Below are 19219 nucleotides of genomic sequence, written 5' to 3'. Positions count from 1 at the left end.
TGTGTGTGTGTGTGTGTGTGTGTGTGTGTGTGTGTGTGTGTGTGTGTTTAGGACGGCGAGGCCTCAGTCCCTAGACTAGGGGGACGTGTGTGTATGAGCGCGCGCCGGAGGGGACGGGGCTCTCTGGCTTTTTATGAATGGAGATGTCTGTCCTCTCAGTATTCAATCTCTCAACCTCTATTTCTGTCTCTTTTTTTCTGTCTTGTTTTGACTCTTTGCCCCCTAGTCTGTATTCTTCATCCTATCTCTGCACTTCCTTCCCTCTGAAGTTTTTATTTGCACCCCCACCCCACCCACCCATATCCAACATTTCTGTGTATTTCTATATAGCTCCTCATCTCTGTATCTCCCTTAATTCTCTAATTTCTTACATCTTGCTATATCTCTCTTGTCTCATCACCAACCCCCTTTGTCTCTCTGTGTTCCTTCTCTCTTCCGGTTCCCCTGCATCACCGTCCCCTCCAACCCTCTTTCCTTATGTTTTCTGAGTTTTCTTATGTCCCTCATCTGTGGTCCACCTATCACCATGGTTTTTTTTTTCCCCCTTATGTCTATGCACTCCCCTTCTTCCCTCTTGTTTATATACCCCCTCCATCTATATCCCTCCCTTCTCTCTATATCTCTCAGTCTAGACCTGTGTCCTTCTTCATTTCTGTGTCCTCATTTCTGTCTCTTGTCTCTATGTCTCCTCTCATCTCTCTCTGTATCCTATTGTCTCCCCATTATCACCTGGTTTCATTGTTCCCCTTATGTCTGTCCCCCATCTGTGTCACCCTCACTCCTTGTCTCCCCATCTCTCAGCCTTCTGCTTCTGGCCAGAATCTATATAGGCCCTAGCCTCTCCACCTTGTCTCTTTCCTTCATTTCAGTGTCCCTTTATCTGTCCCCATCTTTGAGTTTGCCTGTTTCTCTGCCCCTCAATTCTGTTTCCTCTGTAACGTCCACCTCTGTCCCTCATGTCTTCCTATGATCCTCTCCCATCTCTGTCCTGTCTCCCTATTCCCCCATCTCCCTGCATGCTGTCTGTATTTCTATATAGCCTCTTCCTGAGGCCTCTGTCTCTGCCACCCTTGTTTCTGCTTTTCACCGTCTCTGTCTCCCATCTCTGCAGACTCTTGTTCAGCTCTGTCTCCCATTTATTTCTGGAACTCCTTTGTTTATCTGTGTTGACCCTCCTCCCCAATCACTCTTCACTATATGTCCTTATCTCTCTGTGAAGCCCAGTTCTCTGTCTGCCCTCCATTTCCGTATCTGTGTCCTTGTCCCTCTCTCTGTGTCCATACCTTTTCTGTTCCCTCTCAGCCATCTCAGTATTCTCTTCCCTTCATCTTTCTGCCCCCCTATACTGTGTGTGCCATAATACTCTCTGTGTTCTTCATCTCTTGGTCTGTCCCCTTCATTTCCAGTGTTCCCCAAACCTCTCCACATTCTCTTTATCCATGCCCCCCACCTCTATATTCTTTCATCTCTTTCGGTATCCACTTGTCTCTCCAAATCCTCTTTGCCTCTATCTCCCCATATCTCTATGCCTCCCTTTCATCTCTTCAGATCCACTTTTCTGGGTTCCTCTTTCTTTGTCCCCTTCATTCTTTAGTGCCCCCTGACTCCTTTCTGTGTTCCCTTCATATCTCTGGATCCTTCCTCTTTTCTGTCCACCATCTTTCTTGATCACCTTGTCTCCTGTGTCCCCCTGTATCTCTCTGTTGGCTATCTCCCCATTTCTTCCCAAGTCCCCTGTTTCTTTGTGTCTTCCTCTCTGTGCACTTCCTCTATGCCTCCTACATATCTCTATACCATCTCTTTGTGACACCTTGTCTCATCTCTCTCTGTTCCCTTCATGTTTCTGATTCCTCTCTCCCCTCTTTCTCTCTGTGTCCCCCTGTCTATCTCTATGACCCCTTAACTCTTTTTGGGTCCCTCTCGTTTGGGTCCCTGCCCCTCATCTCTCATAGTTTTTCATATCCTTTCCTCTGTGTCCCTGGGTTCCTGTCCCCCATCCCTTAGTTTCTCCCCTTGGCTCTCTATGTACTCTTTTCCCTCCGTGTTCTCTCTGTCTTTCTATGTCTATATTATCCTGCTTTCTATGTCTCTTCATTTTTCCATGTCCCCCCTCAAATCTATTATCCCCTGTCTCAATATCCTTTCTGTTCTGCCTTTATATACCCTTCCTCTCTCTGTCCCCCCCTTACTTTTCTCAGTCCTCTATGTGTGTCCCATCCTTGTATGTTTCCCCTATCTCTGTGTCCCCCTATTTATGTCAAAGGCCCCTTTATTTTTGATACCTATCTCTGGGTACCCCAATCTACTTGTCCTTCCTCATTCATCTATTCCCTTCTTCATGTGTCCTCCATCTTGACATTTCCCCAGCCTCTCACTGTGTCTCTGTGTCCCCTATCCCTCTATAGTTACATCTCATCTTTCTCTGCATCTCTCATCTCTAGGTGTATCCCCCATCTAGGACTCCTTTGTATCTCTCTCTTTCCACCACATCTCTTGTCTCTTGGTTCCCCTGTAACCCCCATGTCTCCCCTCTCATCTCTGTGATCCTCTTAGCTTTAGACTTCCCATCTCTCTCCATCCCCTTCCTTGTGTCTCTCGGGTCCCATTTCTCTGTAGCAATTCTTTGTGTCGTCATTTTGGGTTCCTCTTCTCTCCATTATCTCCTTTGCCTCCATGTCCCCATCTGTCTGAGACTCCTTTGTGTGTGCTCGCCTTTGCCCTGGGCATCCTATCTCTATGTCTCCCATACCTCTATGACCCTTCTCTGTACCCTCCTTGTCTCTCTGTCTCCCTTTTCTCTCTAGACCACTCTTTATCTGTGACACAATCTTTCTGTTTTTGTGTTCATTTGTCATTCTTTTGCCCTCTTTTCTGTGTCCCCTAGTTTATTAATTTGCTTGTATACACATCTCCATGTCTCCCTATCTCTCAAAGTTCCCCCATTTTTCTCTTCATCCCCATCTCTTTGCATCACTCTTGTTTCACTGAGTCTTGGTTCTCTGGTTCTCCTGTTTGTCTCTCCCCCATCTCTGTGACCCCTTTTGTATCTTCCTCTCCCTCTATATCCCCAAACTTACCATGACTGCTTGACTTTCTATTCCTCTCATCTGCATCCTCCTAGATCATCCTCTGGGTACTTCTGACCTTTTTCTTTTCTTTTCTTTTTTTTTTTTAAGGAATCGGGGTTAAGTAACTTGCTCAAGGTTACACGGCCAGTTATTTCTGGGTGTGGTGCTGAGTATCTGAGCCCGGATTTGATCCAGGTCATCCCAACACTGGAGCCAGTGCTCTTACTTGCTGAGCCACCTGGCTGCCCCTAAGCAATTGGGGTTAAGTAATTTGCTCAAGGTTACACGGCCAGGTGTTTCTGGGTGGGTGCTAAGTGTCTGAGCCCGGGATTCAATCTCCAGGTCATCCCGACACTGGAGCCGGTGCTCTTACTTGCTGTGCTACCTGGCCGCCCCCTTCTGACCTTTTTCTATGTCCTCTGTCTCATTCTTTGGAACCCCTGTTTTTTCCTCCCCCCACCTTGTGTGACCCCATAGTCTCTGTGTCTTTGCAATTCTATTTATCTTCCCGTATGGTGCCACAGACTCCATGTCCCATTTTGTCCCTTTCTCCATATCTCTGTCACCTATCTGTATGCCCCTATCTCTGCATCCACATCTTTATGTGGCCCCTTCATGTTTTCTCCACCTCACTGAGCTCCCTATCTCATGCCGTCCTCTCCCCTTGTCTTTGTCAGCTCATGTCCTCCCTATTTCTATAACCCTCACTTCTGTCTCTCTTGTCTCTGTTTCTCTCTGTGTTCCCTCCCTTATGTTTTTTCTTTCTTTTTCTCTGTCTCTTTGCTCTGGCCATGGATGCTTTCCACCCTCTCTTTATTTCTATATTCATCTCTTCCTGCCTGTATCTTTGTTGTCCCCTTTCCTCTATAGCTCTCTGAGCCATTTCATTCCCTCTCTACGTTGTCCTTCCCTTTCTTGGTCTCTCTCTCTCTCTCTCTCTCTCTCCATCTGTCTCTCTCTTTCCTTCTTCCTTCCTCTATTCCAGTTACCTGTCTCTATGTCTCTGTCCATTCTCTGTCCTTGGTCCTGCCCCTATCTCTCTATCTCAGTCTCCTCTCTTTCCCTGTGCCAGGGTCTTCTTGTGTCTCCAAGGCTTTGACCTCTCGGTTAAGGGTGGGAGAATAATTGGGCTTATCATTCCATCTTACGAACCCATGGGATTCTTCAACTTTATTTAAAAAATATGGAAAGGGCAAGGGGAGAGGGCTCTGGGTCTGGCTCCATCCTGGGGCCTAGAAATGGAGGAGGAGGTATGAGAGAAGGAATCTTCTCTCTACAAAGGAATCAGCTTTGTCCCTTATTCAATACCTCACCCACACTCATTGTGTGAGAGTGACATGCAGACTTTTCATGCATCTATATATTAACTCCACATGTGTGTCTCTGGAATTGGGACTATATTTCTATGTAACTGTGTGTGTGTGTGTGTGTGTGTGTTTTCAGTACAATTTCTGACACACATTACATTCTAAATAAATGCTCGATAATCAACTGACTCTTCGGGAGTTACTATGCCAGTACACAGGATAGTGAAGAGAGTCCTTGCTTGGACATGTTTTTGAGTTAAGTCTCTGCTATTGAACAGCTATGTGACACAAAGCATATGGCCCACCTCTCTGGGCCCTGTGGCCCAGTTTCTTCTCTGTAAAATGGGGATAATAGTATGTGTAGCACCCGCCTCACAAGACTATTGTGAAAAAAGCCCTCTGTAAAGCTTAAAACTGCTGTAAGAATCAGAGCTACTCTCATGATGTTTTGGGGTTTTTTTGCTTTTTGGAGGTGGGAGGGCAGGGCAATTAGGGTTAATTGACTTGCCCAAGGTCACATGGCTAGTTTTGTGTTAAGTGTCTGAGGCTGGATTTGAACTCAGGTCCTCCTGACTCCGGGGCTGGTGCTCTATTCACTGTGCCACCTAACTGCCCTTCTCATAGTTTTTATAGCACTTTTACCACATGCATATGCCTCTGTCCCAATTTGGTCCAAATCCAGCAGGCATTTATAAAGAGTTTGCTATGCTTACTATGCCAAGCACTATGCTATGCTCTGGGGTTACAGAGACAAAAGGAAACAGTCCCGGTCCTCCAGAAGCTGATAATTTACTGAAGGATGATATGTACATAATTGAGGATATGCTACCTAAATTGTTTGGATGCAAGGAATATTAAACACTTACTATGTGCCATGTACTGGGGGAAGCACTTTATAAATATAGTCTCCTTTATCTCCGTGATCAGAAATAGGTAATGAATGTGACTATGTGGCACAGTGGATAGAGCTCTCAGCTTGGAGTCAGGAAGACCTGAGGTCCAATACTGCTTCAAGCACTTACAAGTCATGTTACCCTGAGCAAGTCACTTAACTTCCTTAAGCTTCAGTTTTCACCCCTGCAAAATGGGGAGAATAATAGCACCTCCCTCCTAAAATGGTTGTGAGAATTAAATGAGATGATAATAGATGCAAAATGCTTTGCAAACCTTAATTTATATACATATATGTGTATGGCCAGCCATCATGTAAAAATGGTGTGTGTGTAATTATATGTCAGAGGCAGCTAGGCAGCTCCATGGATAAAATGCCAGACCTGGAGTCAGAAGGTCCTGAGTTCAAATCCAGCCTCAGACACTTACTGGCTGTGTGGCCCTGGACTAGTCATTTAACCCTGTTTGCCTCAATTTCCTCTTCTGCAAAATGAGCTAGAGAAGAAAATGGAAAACCACTCCAGTGTCTCTGCCAAGAAAACCCAAATAGGGATCATAGAGAGTTGGGCATGAATGAAAAGTGACTTTTAAAAATTGTTCATCACTGGTACTGTGCTCTGTGTTCATTTGCCTATTACCCTGTTTGGAGGTGACCCTCGTGTGTCCTTGTGCCTATTACCCTGTGTGTGGGTGATACTATGTTTCTGGGTCTTATTGAGTGTTTATTTGACTGTGCCTGTGTGTTCAGGAGAGTCAGCAGGGGCAGGACTTGGGGATGTTATGGAAGTGAAAAATGGAGAAAGTAGGCTGAGCAAGGTCAAGGTATATCTAGCATGGACCCCAAGGCTGGGTGGGTGACAGGTGGATTGTTTTCTACAGGAGGTTCTGAGCCTTGCATGGCAGAGAGGAAGGGGTTTCCTGTGGTACAAAATATGTGCCTTTATTTTTCTTTCCAGCCCTTTGATAACTATTCATGTATTAAGAAATAAAGGGCCAAAGTACCTGGAGATTTACAAATAATAACAGCCAGCATTTCTATAGCACTTTAAGAATTACAAAACACTTTACAAACACCATCTCATTTGATCCTCACAACAACCCTCGGAGGTAGGTACTATTAGGGTCCCCATTTTACAGATGTGGAAACTGAGGCAGACAGTGGTAAAGTGACTTGCCTAGCTGGTAAAGATCTGGGGCTGAATTTGAACCAAGGTGCCTCATTCAAAGTCCTTCTGCAGTGAGCTACATCCCTGGGAAATGGACATTTTAGGCATTATTATCCTGATTTTACTGATAGGGGAGCTGATTGTCAGAGAAGTCAAGTGACTTGCCTAAGGCCACACAAGTAGGAAGTACCAGTGCCAGATTGGGACCCAGGTCTTTCTGACTCTAAATCCAGCCACTTCTCCTCCCCACCCCCACCCTGTTTGCCTCAGTTTCTTCCCCAACCACCACCCTGTTTTATTCACCTGTTATATCTCAGGCTCCTTTTGCCCCCTGAATTCTTTCTCTAATGGAAGGGAACAGGGAAGGAGAAGGAAACAATTGGATTAAGGTTAAATTTGCTAGAAGTGAGGATTGGGAGAAAAGAATGGGAGGATGAGAACTGAAAGGCACAGAGAAGGAAAGCTCAGGGCAAGGAGAGGAAAATAAGGGAGGTGATGGTTTAGGAGGCTTGGGAGGTGTTAAAAAGGAGGGGGAGTGGATAAGGATTGAAAGGAAGTTGGAAATCAACAGAATGGGGAGGAGGGGGGATAGGATGGGGGAGAAGGAAGGGGAGGAACAGAAGAAGGGAGATGGAAATTGATGTAAAGAGGAGAAAGAAGGATGAAAATGGTGACAAAAGAGGGAGCAGATTGTAGCTCTGAGCTACATAATATACACAACTGGGAAGAAAAGAGCCAGTTTGATTTCCCTAACATTTCTCTACAGCTGTCCACATAGAATATCCTATGCTCTTTGAGGAGGATATAGAGATGTAAAGTGGCTACCCTCAAAGGGATTACAGTCTACCTGTGGGTTGGGGGATATGACATATGCTCAGATAAGTAGGGGACCCAAGATAGACTGTGAAAGAGGCAATGGGGAAAGAGCTCTAGACTAGGACCCCCAGAACCTCTGCTTAAGCCTGACACTAGCTATATGATCACTTTCCCTTTCTGGGCCTTTTTCTTCCACTTTAAAATGGAGACAATATTATTTGCCCAGAACACCTCTCAGGGTGGCTGAAGGAAAGCACTCCATAAGCCATATGGCGTTATATAAAGATGCAAGAGCCATTTTCATTGAATTTTGCAATTTCATTTTCATTCTTGGAGTTATAAGGACCCCCAGTGGCCTCAGTGGTACAGTAGATAGTGTTATGGACTGGAAGCCAGGAGCTCAAAACCAGGCTCAGATACTTACTAGCTCTGTGACCCATAGGCAAGACATTTAACTGCTGTCTGCCTCAGTTTCCCCATCTATAAAATGAGGACAATAATAGCACTTACCTCATAGGGCTGTTGCTAGGATCAAATGAAATATTTGTAAAGTGCTTTGCAAACCTTAAAGCACTATATAAATGCTAATATAACCAGAACCTGTCTCAGGAAACTCCTTAAGTTATTTACCTAAGCAAAGAAATTTTTCTATTGACTTTGGCAAAGGGAATTCTTCATCATGAAGGGCTAGGGGAATGTGAATTTATCCTTGGAGTCATCAGTATCCTGAACGATTCAAGGATGCAGTCAGAAGCCACATATGAAGCGGGATGGGTTCTCCACAAATATATGGGGTCCTTTTAGGAATTTTAAGGAGTATGAAGAAAAACGGTAGGCATAGGGAGGAAATGAGGCAGGATGACATAGAGTCAACGATTTTCCATTTGGGTGGAAGGAGAGGAAGAACAGTCTGAGCCTCCAGGCACACATCAGGTCAGGGAGACAATAATTCAAGCACCTTTAATTTATCTCTGACTGGGTGCACTGTCCTTAGAGAGTACCCCCAGGGTAGAGGTAGAACAATTCATTTTTGAGTTGTTACTGGTGTCTTCTGTTTTTATTCTTAACTCTTTAAGGTTGACCTCTACTAGGACAACCCTGTAGGATGGTATTAATAAGCATCCTAAGGGGTCACAAGGTCTGGTGGCTGAGGATTAAATCCAAGGCTACAGACTCCAAATCCAGCATGCTTTCCGTCACACAATACAGAAATAAGGCATGGCCTCCAAATCCAGCATACTTTCCGTCACACAATACAGAAATAAGGCATGGCCTCTACAGAGGTAGCCTAGCAGAAGGAATGGATAGGGTTCTGCATGTGGTGGAGCCAGGAAGTGCTGAGTTCAAATCCAGCCTTGATGATTACTAGTTGTGTGACCCTGAGGGAGTTATTACTTCTCTCTGAGGTTTAGTTTCCTCATCTATAAAAAAATTAAGAGGTTGAACTTTTAAGAGGGTCTTTCAGGTCCCTTTCAGCTTTAAATCTATGATCTTCTCATGTCCTTAGGAAGCTCTTTCTTAAATAAATAAAATGATGGAACCACAAGTAGGGAAAGATGAGGATTAAAGGATGAACTAGGGGAGAGGAGCAGTGTAATAAGTAGAGAAAATGGCAGAAGGAAGATGAATAGGTAATGACAGCCAGTCATTAAATATTCATTAGGTGCCTACTATGTGTACAGCACTATACAAGAACCAGGAAATACGAAGAAAGACAAAAGACCCTCAAGGAGCTCCCAGTCTAAGGGGACAGACAACATGCAAACTACTATGTTCAAACAAGTTATAGACAGGATAAATAGGAGATAAATCAACAAAGGGAAGGCACTAACCTTAAAGAGAATCAAGAGAAGCTTCCTGTAGAAGGTAGGATTTCTTTCTCTTGGACTTGAAGGAAGCTAGGAAAACCAGGAGATAGAAAGTTCTAAGCTTGGGGTTCAGCCAGAAAAATGTATGGAGTGTCTTGTTTAAAGGCAACAGAAGTCATTGCATTACAGAGTACTTGATGGGGAATAAGATGTAAGAAGACTGGAAGGGGGACAGGTTATAAAGAGAGTTAAAAGTCAGATGGAGAATTTTATATTAGATCCCAGAGGTGATTGGGACCTCCTGGAGTTTATTGAAGGAAGTAGCACATGCTCAGACCTGTTCTTTGGCAGCTGAATGGAGGGTTAGAGAGGAGATAGACCCATGGCAGGGAGATCAGCAACCAGTAGGCAACTTTGTTCAGGCATGAAGTGATGAAGGTACCAGGCTGGTGGCAGTATCAGAAGAAAGAAGGAGATATATAAAAGAGATGTTGTGACAGGAACATCGAGAGTATTTAGCAGCTTGGCTATAGAGGAAGAGATGTGGAAGAACCAGGAGTGACCCCCTAGGTTGTGATTCTGATCACCTTCAAAAATAACAGGGAAGAAGATGGGATGGGTGGGTTAAAAAGATGAGTTGTTTTGTACATACTGAGTTTAAGACACTCCGAAGGGGTCACCAGTAGAAAAAGTTTAAGAAGCTCTGGTCTATAGGACATCCAATTTGAGATGCTCAGTAGGCACCAGGGGGTTGAAGACTGGAAGGCAGCAGAAAGGTTACGGCTAGATAGATAGATTTGAGAATGATCCACATGCTGATGATTGAATCTATCCAAGCTAATGAGATCAACCAAGTGGAGAGAACCCTAGGACTGAGCCCTAGGGTGGCAAAGATGGTTAGTGGGCTTGACCTGGATGAAGAGTCAGCAAAGGAGGCTGAGAAATGGTCAGATGGTTAGGGGAAGAATCAGGAGAGAGTAGTGTCCTGAAAACCCAGAGAGAAAGAGAAAGGAGAAGAGGAGAGCTCCTTCAAGAAGAAAAAGGTGCTGAACAGGGTCACTGCAAAAAGGTTAAGAAGGATAAGGGTTGAGAAAAGACAGTTTTGTCATTTGGCACTTAATAGATCATCAATAACTTTGAGGGGGGGGGCAGTATTGGTTGGATGATGAAATTGGAAGCCAAACCATAGAGAGTTAAGAAGGAAGTGAGAAGAAAGGAAGTGGAAGCATTTTGTAGGCAGCCTTCTTGAGTTTAGCCACAAAAGGGGAGAGACAGGACAGCAGCTAGCAGGGACAGGCAGGATGGGGGAAATGCACATTCTGAACCTTCTGTCCTTCTCCCCCTCACCATAGGTACATGGTTCTGGCTCAATTGGTAGTGATAAATCCAGTGGGGTTGGCTACCACTGGGCGGGGGGGGGGGGGGGGGGGGGGGGGGGGGGGGGCGGAGCGGGGTGGGGGCGGGGGGGGGGGGGGGGGAGGAGAACATCTGAGCCAGGTGGGCATATCTGTTGGGAATGCCTCAGAGCAGACCATGAGCAACCTTCCTGGGACAGGAGGCCAGGATGGTGTCTTTTTTTTTTGTAAAGCAATTGGGGTTAAGTAACTTGCCCGAGGTTACACAGCCAGTTTTGTTGTGTGGGTGTTAAGTATCTGAGGTCAGAACCAATCCTGGGTCCTCCCAACTCCAGGCCAGCACTCTTACTCACTGTGCCACCTAGCCACCCCCAGGATGGTGTCTTGACAAAGGCATATGGGCTTGGGACTGAGGGTGAGTGACTAAATTGCTTTGTGGAGTCTGGGATGGTACAATGAATTGAGTGTGTCCAGAAGCTGGAATGAAGATGTGGTATGTTTGGGATATTTGATTATCTCAAGGTATATTCAAGGTGGGCCTTTTCAGGGATATATTGTGGGGTGCACATGGTGATTTAGAGTGTTGGATGGGGGTGTGTCAGAAATGTTGGAATAGATGTTTGATGGTCCATAAGAGTGCATTTGAAATACCTATGACCTGTTTGGGGAGAATATATTTAAAAGCAGTATGATCTAATGGGTAGAGAGACATCCTCAGTCAAGAAGGCCTGAGATCAAGTTTTACCTTTGGCCCATCCTAGCTGTGTGATCCTGGGCAAGTCATTTTACTCCGGCAATTCCTTAAGACTATAAGGTACAGCTGGTACTGATCTGCATTGTCAGAAGGAGTTTTCTCACTGGGAGCACCTTACACCAATAAAATCACAGGTTTGGACCCCCAAAATGCAAAATGCTGGGTGGAGGTATACTTAGATTGTTCCACAGGGGTGGGAGACTGGTCAGAGGAATAAAGGCCTAAGGGTATCAGAGCACAGGCTCAAGTGGTGGGGGACCATGACCCTTCCTCTTCCCTGGGGGCCCCCACTGCCCCTCTACCTCCTATGGCAGACAACTCTGAAGTGCACATTGAATCTGGGCCTGGTGTACACCAAAGAGACGCCCATCTTCCACCACTGGCAGCTGGATGACCACAAGACTGGCCTGACTTTCCAGAGAAGCATGCAGACTGCTCTGGCAGAACTGGTCCAAGGTACGTGGCGGGGATAGGAAAGAGGGATGCTAGAAGAGAAGAGTCAAATGTATGGGGGTAGGGGCACCAGAGACAGAAAGCCCCAGCTAGGGAAGACCCAGGGACTAGGGAGCCTGGGCCAATAAAAAAAACTCCTCCCCAGGCCCAGATGAGGAATCCAACTTCCTGAGTGCTAGCCTGGCCATTCTGAAGATCAGCCAAAGCCCTGCTTTGTCTTTGCCTTTTTAGGGGGGAGGGCTTTCCCCAAGCTGCACAAGCGTGCTGCTGGTCCTGAGGATTCCTTCTACAACTACAGTTTACAAACAGGGGTGTTTCCTCCTCCCCACGCTGCTTGTGGTTTATCACCCAGAAGAGGCAGTATTTGATCCCAGGTTCAATGCCCTAAAACCCACTTGGAGAGTTCTGTACTGGCCAGTTCCCCTTTCCAAGTTTGCCCATCTGTACAAGAGGGTTGGACCTGGAAGTCTCAGACCCCTTCCAGCCCCAAATACTAAGATCCTACTATGGGACTGAAGGCAAAGGTTAGGACCTTCCCCCCCCCCCCCCCCCCCCACACACACACACACACACCAGTCTCATCCTTTTTTCTCTTCTCCCAGGCTCTCTCTCCTCACCCTCTTCCTCTTCCTCCAACACCTCCCAGGAGCCCCCGGATGTCCTCTGCACCCACAAAGTAAGTAATTTGAGAAAATGTTGCCTGAAGAAAAGCCTTAGACATCAGGGGAGAGATCAGTGTTCAGATACCAAAAAGGTCATCATCATGGCAGTTTTCTGTTGGGGCAGTACTAGGGCCAATGGTGGGGCAGGAGGGGTGGGAGTAGGGGAAGCATAGTAGAGTGGAGAAAAATTCATTATGGAGTCAGAAGACCAAAATCTGAACCTTGGCTTTGCCATCACCAACCTGAGAGCAAACTACACCATCAAAGGCCCCCAGGGGCCCAGTGGATAGAGGGGCTGGGCCTAGAGTCAGGAAGACCTGACTTCAAATTTGTCCTCAGACACTGTGACCTTGGGCGAGTCACTCACCCTGCATCTTCCTCAGTTGTAAAATAAGTATAATTATAGCATCTATCACACAGAGTTGTGAGGATACAATGCTGGCTATTATTAGTTTTAGAGCAGGAAGGGATTTTGGAGGCCAAGTCCACACCCTCCTTTTATAGAGAAGGAAACTACAGTTGAGAGAGGTTTGGCCCTTCCTTTTATTCCCCAGTGCTTAGCCCAGAATTGTTTGGTGTAGGGTTTATCCCTGACCAATGCAGGTAAGGGTGAGGGTGAAGTAACCTGCTCAAGGTCCTTCAGCTACTAAGTGCCCAAGGCAGTATTTGATCCCAGGTTCAATGCCCTAACCACTACACCATGCTGCCTCCCAGCCCTCCTCCAGCCTGGTATTCATATGACCCCATTCCTTCTCTCTGGGTTTCCCTTTCTTTATCTGTAAAATGAGAGGAAATGGACAAGAATGATCTTCAGGATTCTTTGAGAGGCAATAGGCTGGACTCAGACCAAGGAAAACCCAGGTTTAAATCCTGCTTCAGATACCAAGAGCCTGGACAAGTCATTTAACTGACTCCCCAAGCCTCAGTTAGCCCCTCATTCATAGGGTTGTTGTGAGAATTGAATGATAAATATGTATCAAGTTGTTTAGAAATGTCAGCTGTTAGGATTTCCAGCTCTGAACGCTCCTGGTGGCCCAAGACTGACAGAATGGGGGCGCTCTCAGCCTTACAGTGGGAGCTAAAAAACAGAGCAATTCAACTCAAGCATGGAAAGGGGATGCCACGTAAGGTAATGTGCTCCCCATCCCTGGAGGTATCCAAGCAGAGACCAAAAGAGGAGATTTAGGGAGGCAATTCAAGCGGAGGCAGAAGCCCTGGTTTCAAAGCCACTTTTCTGCTTACTACTTGTGTGACAAGAGGCCAGCAGTAACTCTCTGGGGCTCAGGAAAAAACCTCATCTTTAAAGGAGAGGGTTGAGAGGCAGCATTATGGTTCATGTAGTAGACTTGGAGTCAGAAGTCCTGCACTCAAATCTCACCTCTGATATTCAGTAGCTCTCTGATCATGGACAAATCATTAAATTAAATTTAAAATAAATAAAAATTAAATAAATTAAATAAAAATTTAAAATTAATAAAAACTAAATTCCATGGGCCTCAGTTTCCTCCTCAGTAAAACAAAGGAATTGGACTAGATATGGCCTCTAAGGTCCCTGGAGTCCTGTCTGGCTCTGAGATGCTAATTTTTTTTTTGGAGGGCAATTGGGGTTAAGTGACCTGCCCAGAGTCATAGGGCTAATGTGTCACGAATCTGAGGCCATATTTGAACTCAGGTCCTCCTGAATGCAGGGCCTGTGTTCTATTCACTGCACCACCTAGCCACCCTTGAGATGCTATTTCTAAGGAGGTATGGGAGCAAAGGCCCTGTATGCAGGCCTGGAGGTCATTACCGCCACCACCACCCATGCCATTCTGTGGTTGGGGGAAGGGCTTTTGAGGATCCTGGAGAACAAAAAAGGAAACCGAGTGCTGGGGACAGACAAATCAATCAGCACCTAGGGTAGGGATGAGACCAAAAAAGGCTCTGGCCTGAATCCCATGGGCTTCAGAGGTTTCTCAGAGGAGGGTATGGTCAGAGCTAGTCTGTATGAGTGGGGGAATCTGGCAAGGGATAGGGAGGAGTAGGACCCAGAGGCCTGGGGAGGTGGCAGAAAGGGACAGCTTGAATAAGGGGAGTGCTGGGGTGGACCAGCACTGAAGACATCTGCCCCACTCCCTACTTTATACTTCTCCAGACACATCGGGACAGCCAGTCTTCTTCCAGCTCCATCCGCCAGGAGGCTAGGCCCCCAGATCCAGCTATAGTCACTAGCGAGTCGTCTGGTTTGGGCCCAGTCATGGCCTCCCTATGCCGGCCTTCCCACACACAGGTGGGACTGCCCCAGCCCTCAATTTGCCCAGAGCATAGGGTGGGAGGGGACAGAGCCTGAGTTCCAGGGAAGCAGGCTGCCCTCAAGGGCACCTGGAACACAGAGCGGGGAGGGTGCAGGGGGATGGCACCCACTCTGGGTCTCCGAGGACTCAGGGGACTCCCTGAGTGTCCAGGGGATGAAATACTTGGCTTGGGGGAGCAGTACATTCTCTTTCTTTTCATATCTTCTAACTACTTTCTTTCCTTATTTTCTCCTTCCCATGCACCAGAGTCCCCCTCAACTCCAGCAACTCCAGCCCTTCCCGGTCAGGCCAGAGGCCCCAGGAACCATACCAGGCTGGGTGGGCCGAGGCTACGAAGATTATCGGAGAGCCGGCCCGCCCCCTGTGCCTCTGGCCGTGTCCTGTGTGATGCGCTTCGACAAAGCCAGCAGCACGTCGCCTCCCCGCCAGGCCATGAGCCCCACAGTACCAAGGACCCCGGTGTCCCTACCTCCGCCTCCCCCAACTCCAGCTCCCTCCCAGCTCCTGGCCAAGGGCTCACCGTCTTGCCGGGTGATGGCAGGCTTCGTGGAAGAGGCGTCTGCCGCAGATGCGGCGCGGTGCGTACACTGCCGCATCCTGTTCCGCCGGGGCTCAGACGGGCGAGGGCGACACTGCCCAGAGGCCCCAGACCCAGGGGGCCGCCTGGTGCGCCGCCTCAGTTGCCTCTGGTGCGCCGAGAGCCTTCTTTACCACTGCCTGTCGGATGCCGAGGGCGATTTCTCGGACCCGTGCGCCTGCGAGCCGGGCCACCCACGCCCGGCTGCGCGCTGGGCGGCCCTGGCTGCGCTCTCCCTCGCAGTGCCCTGCCTTTGCTGCTACCCGCCCTTGCACGCCTGCCACTGGGCCGCGGTACGCTGTGGCTGCCCGGGCTGTGGGGGCCACCATGAGGCAGCCCGGTGAGTGAGGCTTCGGGCCGCGATGGGGCGGCCCACACCTGCGGTGCTCTCCTGTTCGAGCCCGGCCCTGGTCAGCCAGAGCAGAGAGCACCAGAGGCCAGACTACAGATGCGGAGGCCAGACCTCGAATCCCGCCTGGCCTCCAGCCAAGGCTGGCCGCTGGGATAGCACCGTTGACGCTTCCAGTCTCCCCTCAGCAGCAGCAGCTCGTATCTCACTTGCTCCCTCGATCCTCCAGGAGGCATCTTGTTCTACCCCCATACTCTGGTCTTCCCTCCCAGAAAGTTCAGTGGACAATGGGGACCGTGATAACTTGCTGCTACCCACCTAGCGCCTCCTTCCCCCACCTCTGGGGACATCCCCTCCGACTCCTCCGAACTGAAGAACTCCATCTGACCCCCAGACTGTGGCCCCTCCACGAACAGCTAAGGAAGAGGAGGGGCGGGCATCTACTGAAATGCCCAGAGTGAAGTCTCTCCCTGTCCTCTTCCTCCCTACTCTTCCGGGTTCCAGAGCCTCCCGAGGTCCAGGCACTTAAGGGAGCGAGACTGTATGTCCCAGTCAGCGTTGGGAAGGCCCGCCCAAGCCCAGGGTCACAGCTCGCCCACTCTCAACCCCGGGCCTTATTGCTGCACACATCTGGGTGGAGAGGGGTCATGGGAGAAGCTCTCTGGCCGCTCTCCCTCCTTCCATCCCTCCCAAAGTTTGGGCTCAGACCTTGGCTCCGCCCCATCTCAGCACCTTTGCAGATACTTTAAATTAATGATCTGTCCTTCCCTGATTGGCCCAGAGTATCTGTGGATCTGACTCCTCTTTGGGACCATTGGGAGGGAGGGGGAGGGAGGGAGAGCCCGGGAAACAGGGACACCTGAGTCCCACCTCTCCCCACCACCTTTTTCCCTCTCTGTGCCTAGGTCTCCTCTTGCTGCAGAGAGGGGAAAATTTCTAGACTTCACCTACCTCGTTTTTAAAGGGAGGGGGGGCGGGGGGAGGAGGCCGGGGAAAGAAGAGGGAGTGTGTGCTGTAGGGTGTTCTGGGATCTACTTAAGAGGACAGGTGGGACCCTCTCTTTGCCTGGAGCTTTCCAGGTCTCAGTTCCCCGCCTTAACCCACCTGTCATCCATGACCCTCCCACCCTCTCCAGGCTTAAGCAGACTTCAAACCCCAAAAGTGGGTCAAAATTCTCTTCTCTGTCCAGGCCAGAGCCCTTCCCCATTTCTGTCTCCCTACACCAGGAATGGGGAAACCAATCCTGGACCTCTCTTCTCTCGTTTGTCACCTTAATAGCATACCTTTTATGTGGGACAAAACTGTAGAGTAAGAGGAGGGTGTTATGGTGTGGGCACCTTCTCTCCTAACCTCAGCTTTCCCCACTCCCTCCCCAGGAATTGAAGAAAACCTGAGGGAGATCCGAGATAATGGCTTTAAAACGCGTTTGTTGCTAATTCACTCGCAGCCTGGCTTTGCTTTTTTTTTTTTTTTAATGGTTAGTAGGATAACCCTACCAAAAGACAGTGAGGTATTGATCTGGCTACGGGAACACCCTGGAATAGACTAAAATGGGGGGAGGGGATCCACACTGGAAGTCAGCCCTAACTCAAAGAGACCAAAGGACAGTTGACGAAAATTCCTGGGCTGGGAGAGACAGGGTCCCGGATCCAGAGCTGCAAGAGGCTTCAGAGACCACCTTTTACGGAAGGAGAAACTGAGGACCAGAGGAAAAGTTTCATCTGCCCAAGGTCACACAGGTAGGAGATAAGAATAGGGAAGCTATATGTAACAGTGCATAAGAGTGCTGGTCCTGCACTCGGGAAGACCCGAGTTCAACTCCAGCCTCAGATACTAACTAGTTATATGACCTTGGGCAAGTCAATTAACCTCTCTATTTGCCTGTCTGTAAAATGGGTGTTATAACAATAACATCTCCCTCAGGATTGTTGGATAAGATACATTGCATTAAAGCGCCATATAAATGCCAGCTATCATTTGTAAGAATATTTTTAAAGCTCCTGCAAATGCGAGTCATTTTGTTAGTATTCGAACCAAGGCCTCTGACTCCAAATGCCGTGCTTTTCCCACTTTATAGGGATGGACTCTGGAGGGCTAGGAGATCGACACACACACGCACATAGACACACATACATGCGCGCGCGCTGAGGTCACGACGACTGGGGCTGGGCTCTTCCACCCGTCACGAGAGATCCCTCCCCTGGATTCCGGCTGCTATGGGAACAAACGGCCGCTGGGCCTTGAACCTTCGGACTCTCCGGGGCGGGGCGGGCCAATAGGGAGGTCCGTCCCGCCCCCGAGTGGGAGGCTCCTACGCCGCAGCCGCCGGCGGCCCGAGGGCGGGGCCAGCCGTTGAAAGGTGGCTTCTGCGGGAGGGAGGGCCCTGGACCAGCAGGCGGCCTGGGGCATGGCGGCATCGGAAGAGGGGCCGCCGGCAGGAAGCCTGGAGGAGGTGGCCTGGCTGGCGCGGGCTGTGCGGGCCCTTGGGTAGGGGCTGGGCAGCCGCGCGCTCCGGGTGGGCACGGGCGGCCTCGGGCACACGCCGGCGTCGGGTGCGCCTCACCTCCGCCTCTTCCCCGGGGCAGGTGCGAGGCCGGCTCCCCACGGAAGGAGCCCTGGGCGGAGGCGGAGGCAGGTGCGAGGCTAGCCGAAGCGGCGGCCCGCGGAGCGTCGTGCGCCCATTTCCGAGCCCTGTGTGCACGCCTGGCTTCAGAGCTCGGCGCGCTGGGGGCCTTGGAGGAAGGGGCGGTCCTGAGCGCTGGAGACGGAGACGGTGAGCGGGAGCCCTCCGGGCTGGGCCGTCCCGGGAGGGAGGACCACCCCTAGGCGCCGGGGGGGGGGGGCGTGGCCCCATGGCCAGCCCTGGGCGGGTCGCGGCCCAGGGCTCAGCGCCCCCTCCCCCGTAGGCCCGGAAACTGAGGACTGCTTCCTTCTGGAGCTGAGCGGCCTGCTTCGGGAGCTGCACTGCCCGGACCGGACCCTCACGACCGGGAGCCCGACGGCTCGGCTCGGGACCCCCAGCAGCCGCCTGCGCCTGCTGCGTGAGGGACTGGTGGGGGGGCGCTTCAGGGAGACTGGGGCTCAAGCTCAGAGGCGGGGCCGGCGTGGAGAGGGACGAGCGAAGAGGAGAGGAGGGGCCAGGACCTTGACAGGGGAGGGAGTCCTAATGGTGTCTTCAAAGGAGGCAGGGGCTGGGACGTTAGACCACCGAGGCTAAGAATTCAGGAGGGCACAGGGAATATGGATCTGTCAGCACCGGATTGGAATTGAGGGGTTAGGGCTGTAACTCAAGGGCGCAGCCAGAGGGAAGAGGGGACAACAATCCCTTTCTCTTCCAAGCCCTTCCCTGGCGTTCCTACGTCTCGCCCTCCTTCCCTCTGTTCCCTTCTCAGGCTTCCTCTGTTCAGAGCTCCAGGCAGCTCGCCTCCTGAGTCTTCGAAGCCCAGCTGACCCTTCCCATGCTGAGACACAGGAGAAAGCCCTGGGGGAGCTGACCCTGACTCTCCAAGCTCTGGGGATGCCCCAGCCGGAGCCAGAAACCCCAGCAAACCAGTTGCTGAGAGATATCCATGCAAAGGTGAGGGGCTCCCTCGCCTCATGAGAACCTTCTGAAAGCTTTCAGACTTGAGATAAAGTTTGGGTGGCTAATGCTCCCCCTTCTCCCACCTCTCTGCTCCTCCAACTTCCTTTCCTGCCCAGTTTTTCACAGCCTCCCCCCC

The 19219-nt window shown here is 49.8% G+C and overlaps 2 protein-coding genes across 2 annotated transcripts in view; both read left to right on the top strand.

Annotated features, from left to right (window-relative positions):
- Positions 1-10640: 10640 nt before the first annotated feature.
- On the top strand, positions 10641-16404 carry SPRED3 (sprouty related EVH1 domain containing 3). Its single transcript, XM_069078685.1, is given in 5 exon segments — positions 10641-11444; positions 11447-11621; positions 12221-12294; positions 14415-14549; positions 14821-16404. Coding segments are annotated over 5 exon segments (1182 nt in total). The 5' UTR covers positions 10641-11321; the 3' UTR covers positions 15496-16404.
- A 1425-nt stretch (positions 16405-17829) lies between these two features.
- FAM98C (family with sequence similarity 98 member C) overlaps positions 17830-19219 on the top strand; it is a 2795-nt gene continuing 1405 nt past the window's right edge. Inside the window, exons 1-4 of the mRNA XM_069078603.1 lie at positions 17830-17987; positions 18086-18273; positions 18407-18541; positions 18893-19077. Coding sequence (XP_068934704.1) covers positions 17908-17987; positions 18086-18273; positions 18407-18541; positions 18893-19077 — 588 coding nt within the window. The 5' untranslated portion in view covers positions 17830-17907. The remainder of the gene's footprint in view (positions 17988-18085; positions 18274-18406; positions 18542-18892; positions 19078-19219) is intronic.

This window comes from Petaurus breviceps, unplaced genomic scaffold, assembly GCF_028583685.1.
Source record: "Petaurus breviceps papuanus isolate PSGF00001 unplaced genomic scaffold, PetGlider_PUasm1.0 91041, whole genome shotgun sequence".
NCBI classification, from domain to species: domain Eukaryota; kingdom Metazoa; phylum Chordata; class Mammalia; order Diprotodontia; family Petauridae; genus Petaurus; species Petaurus breviceps.
This window is presented reverse-complemented; position numbering and strand designations above follow the sequence as displayed.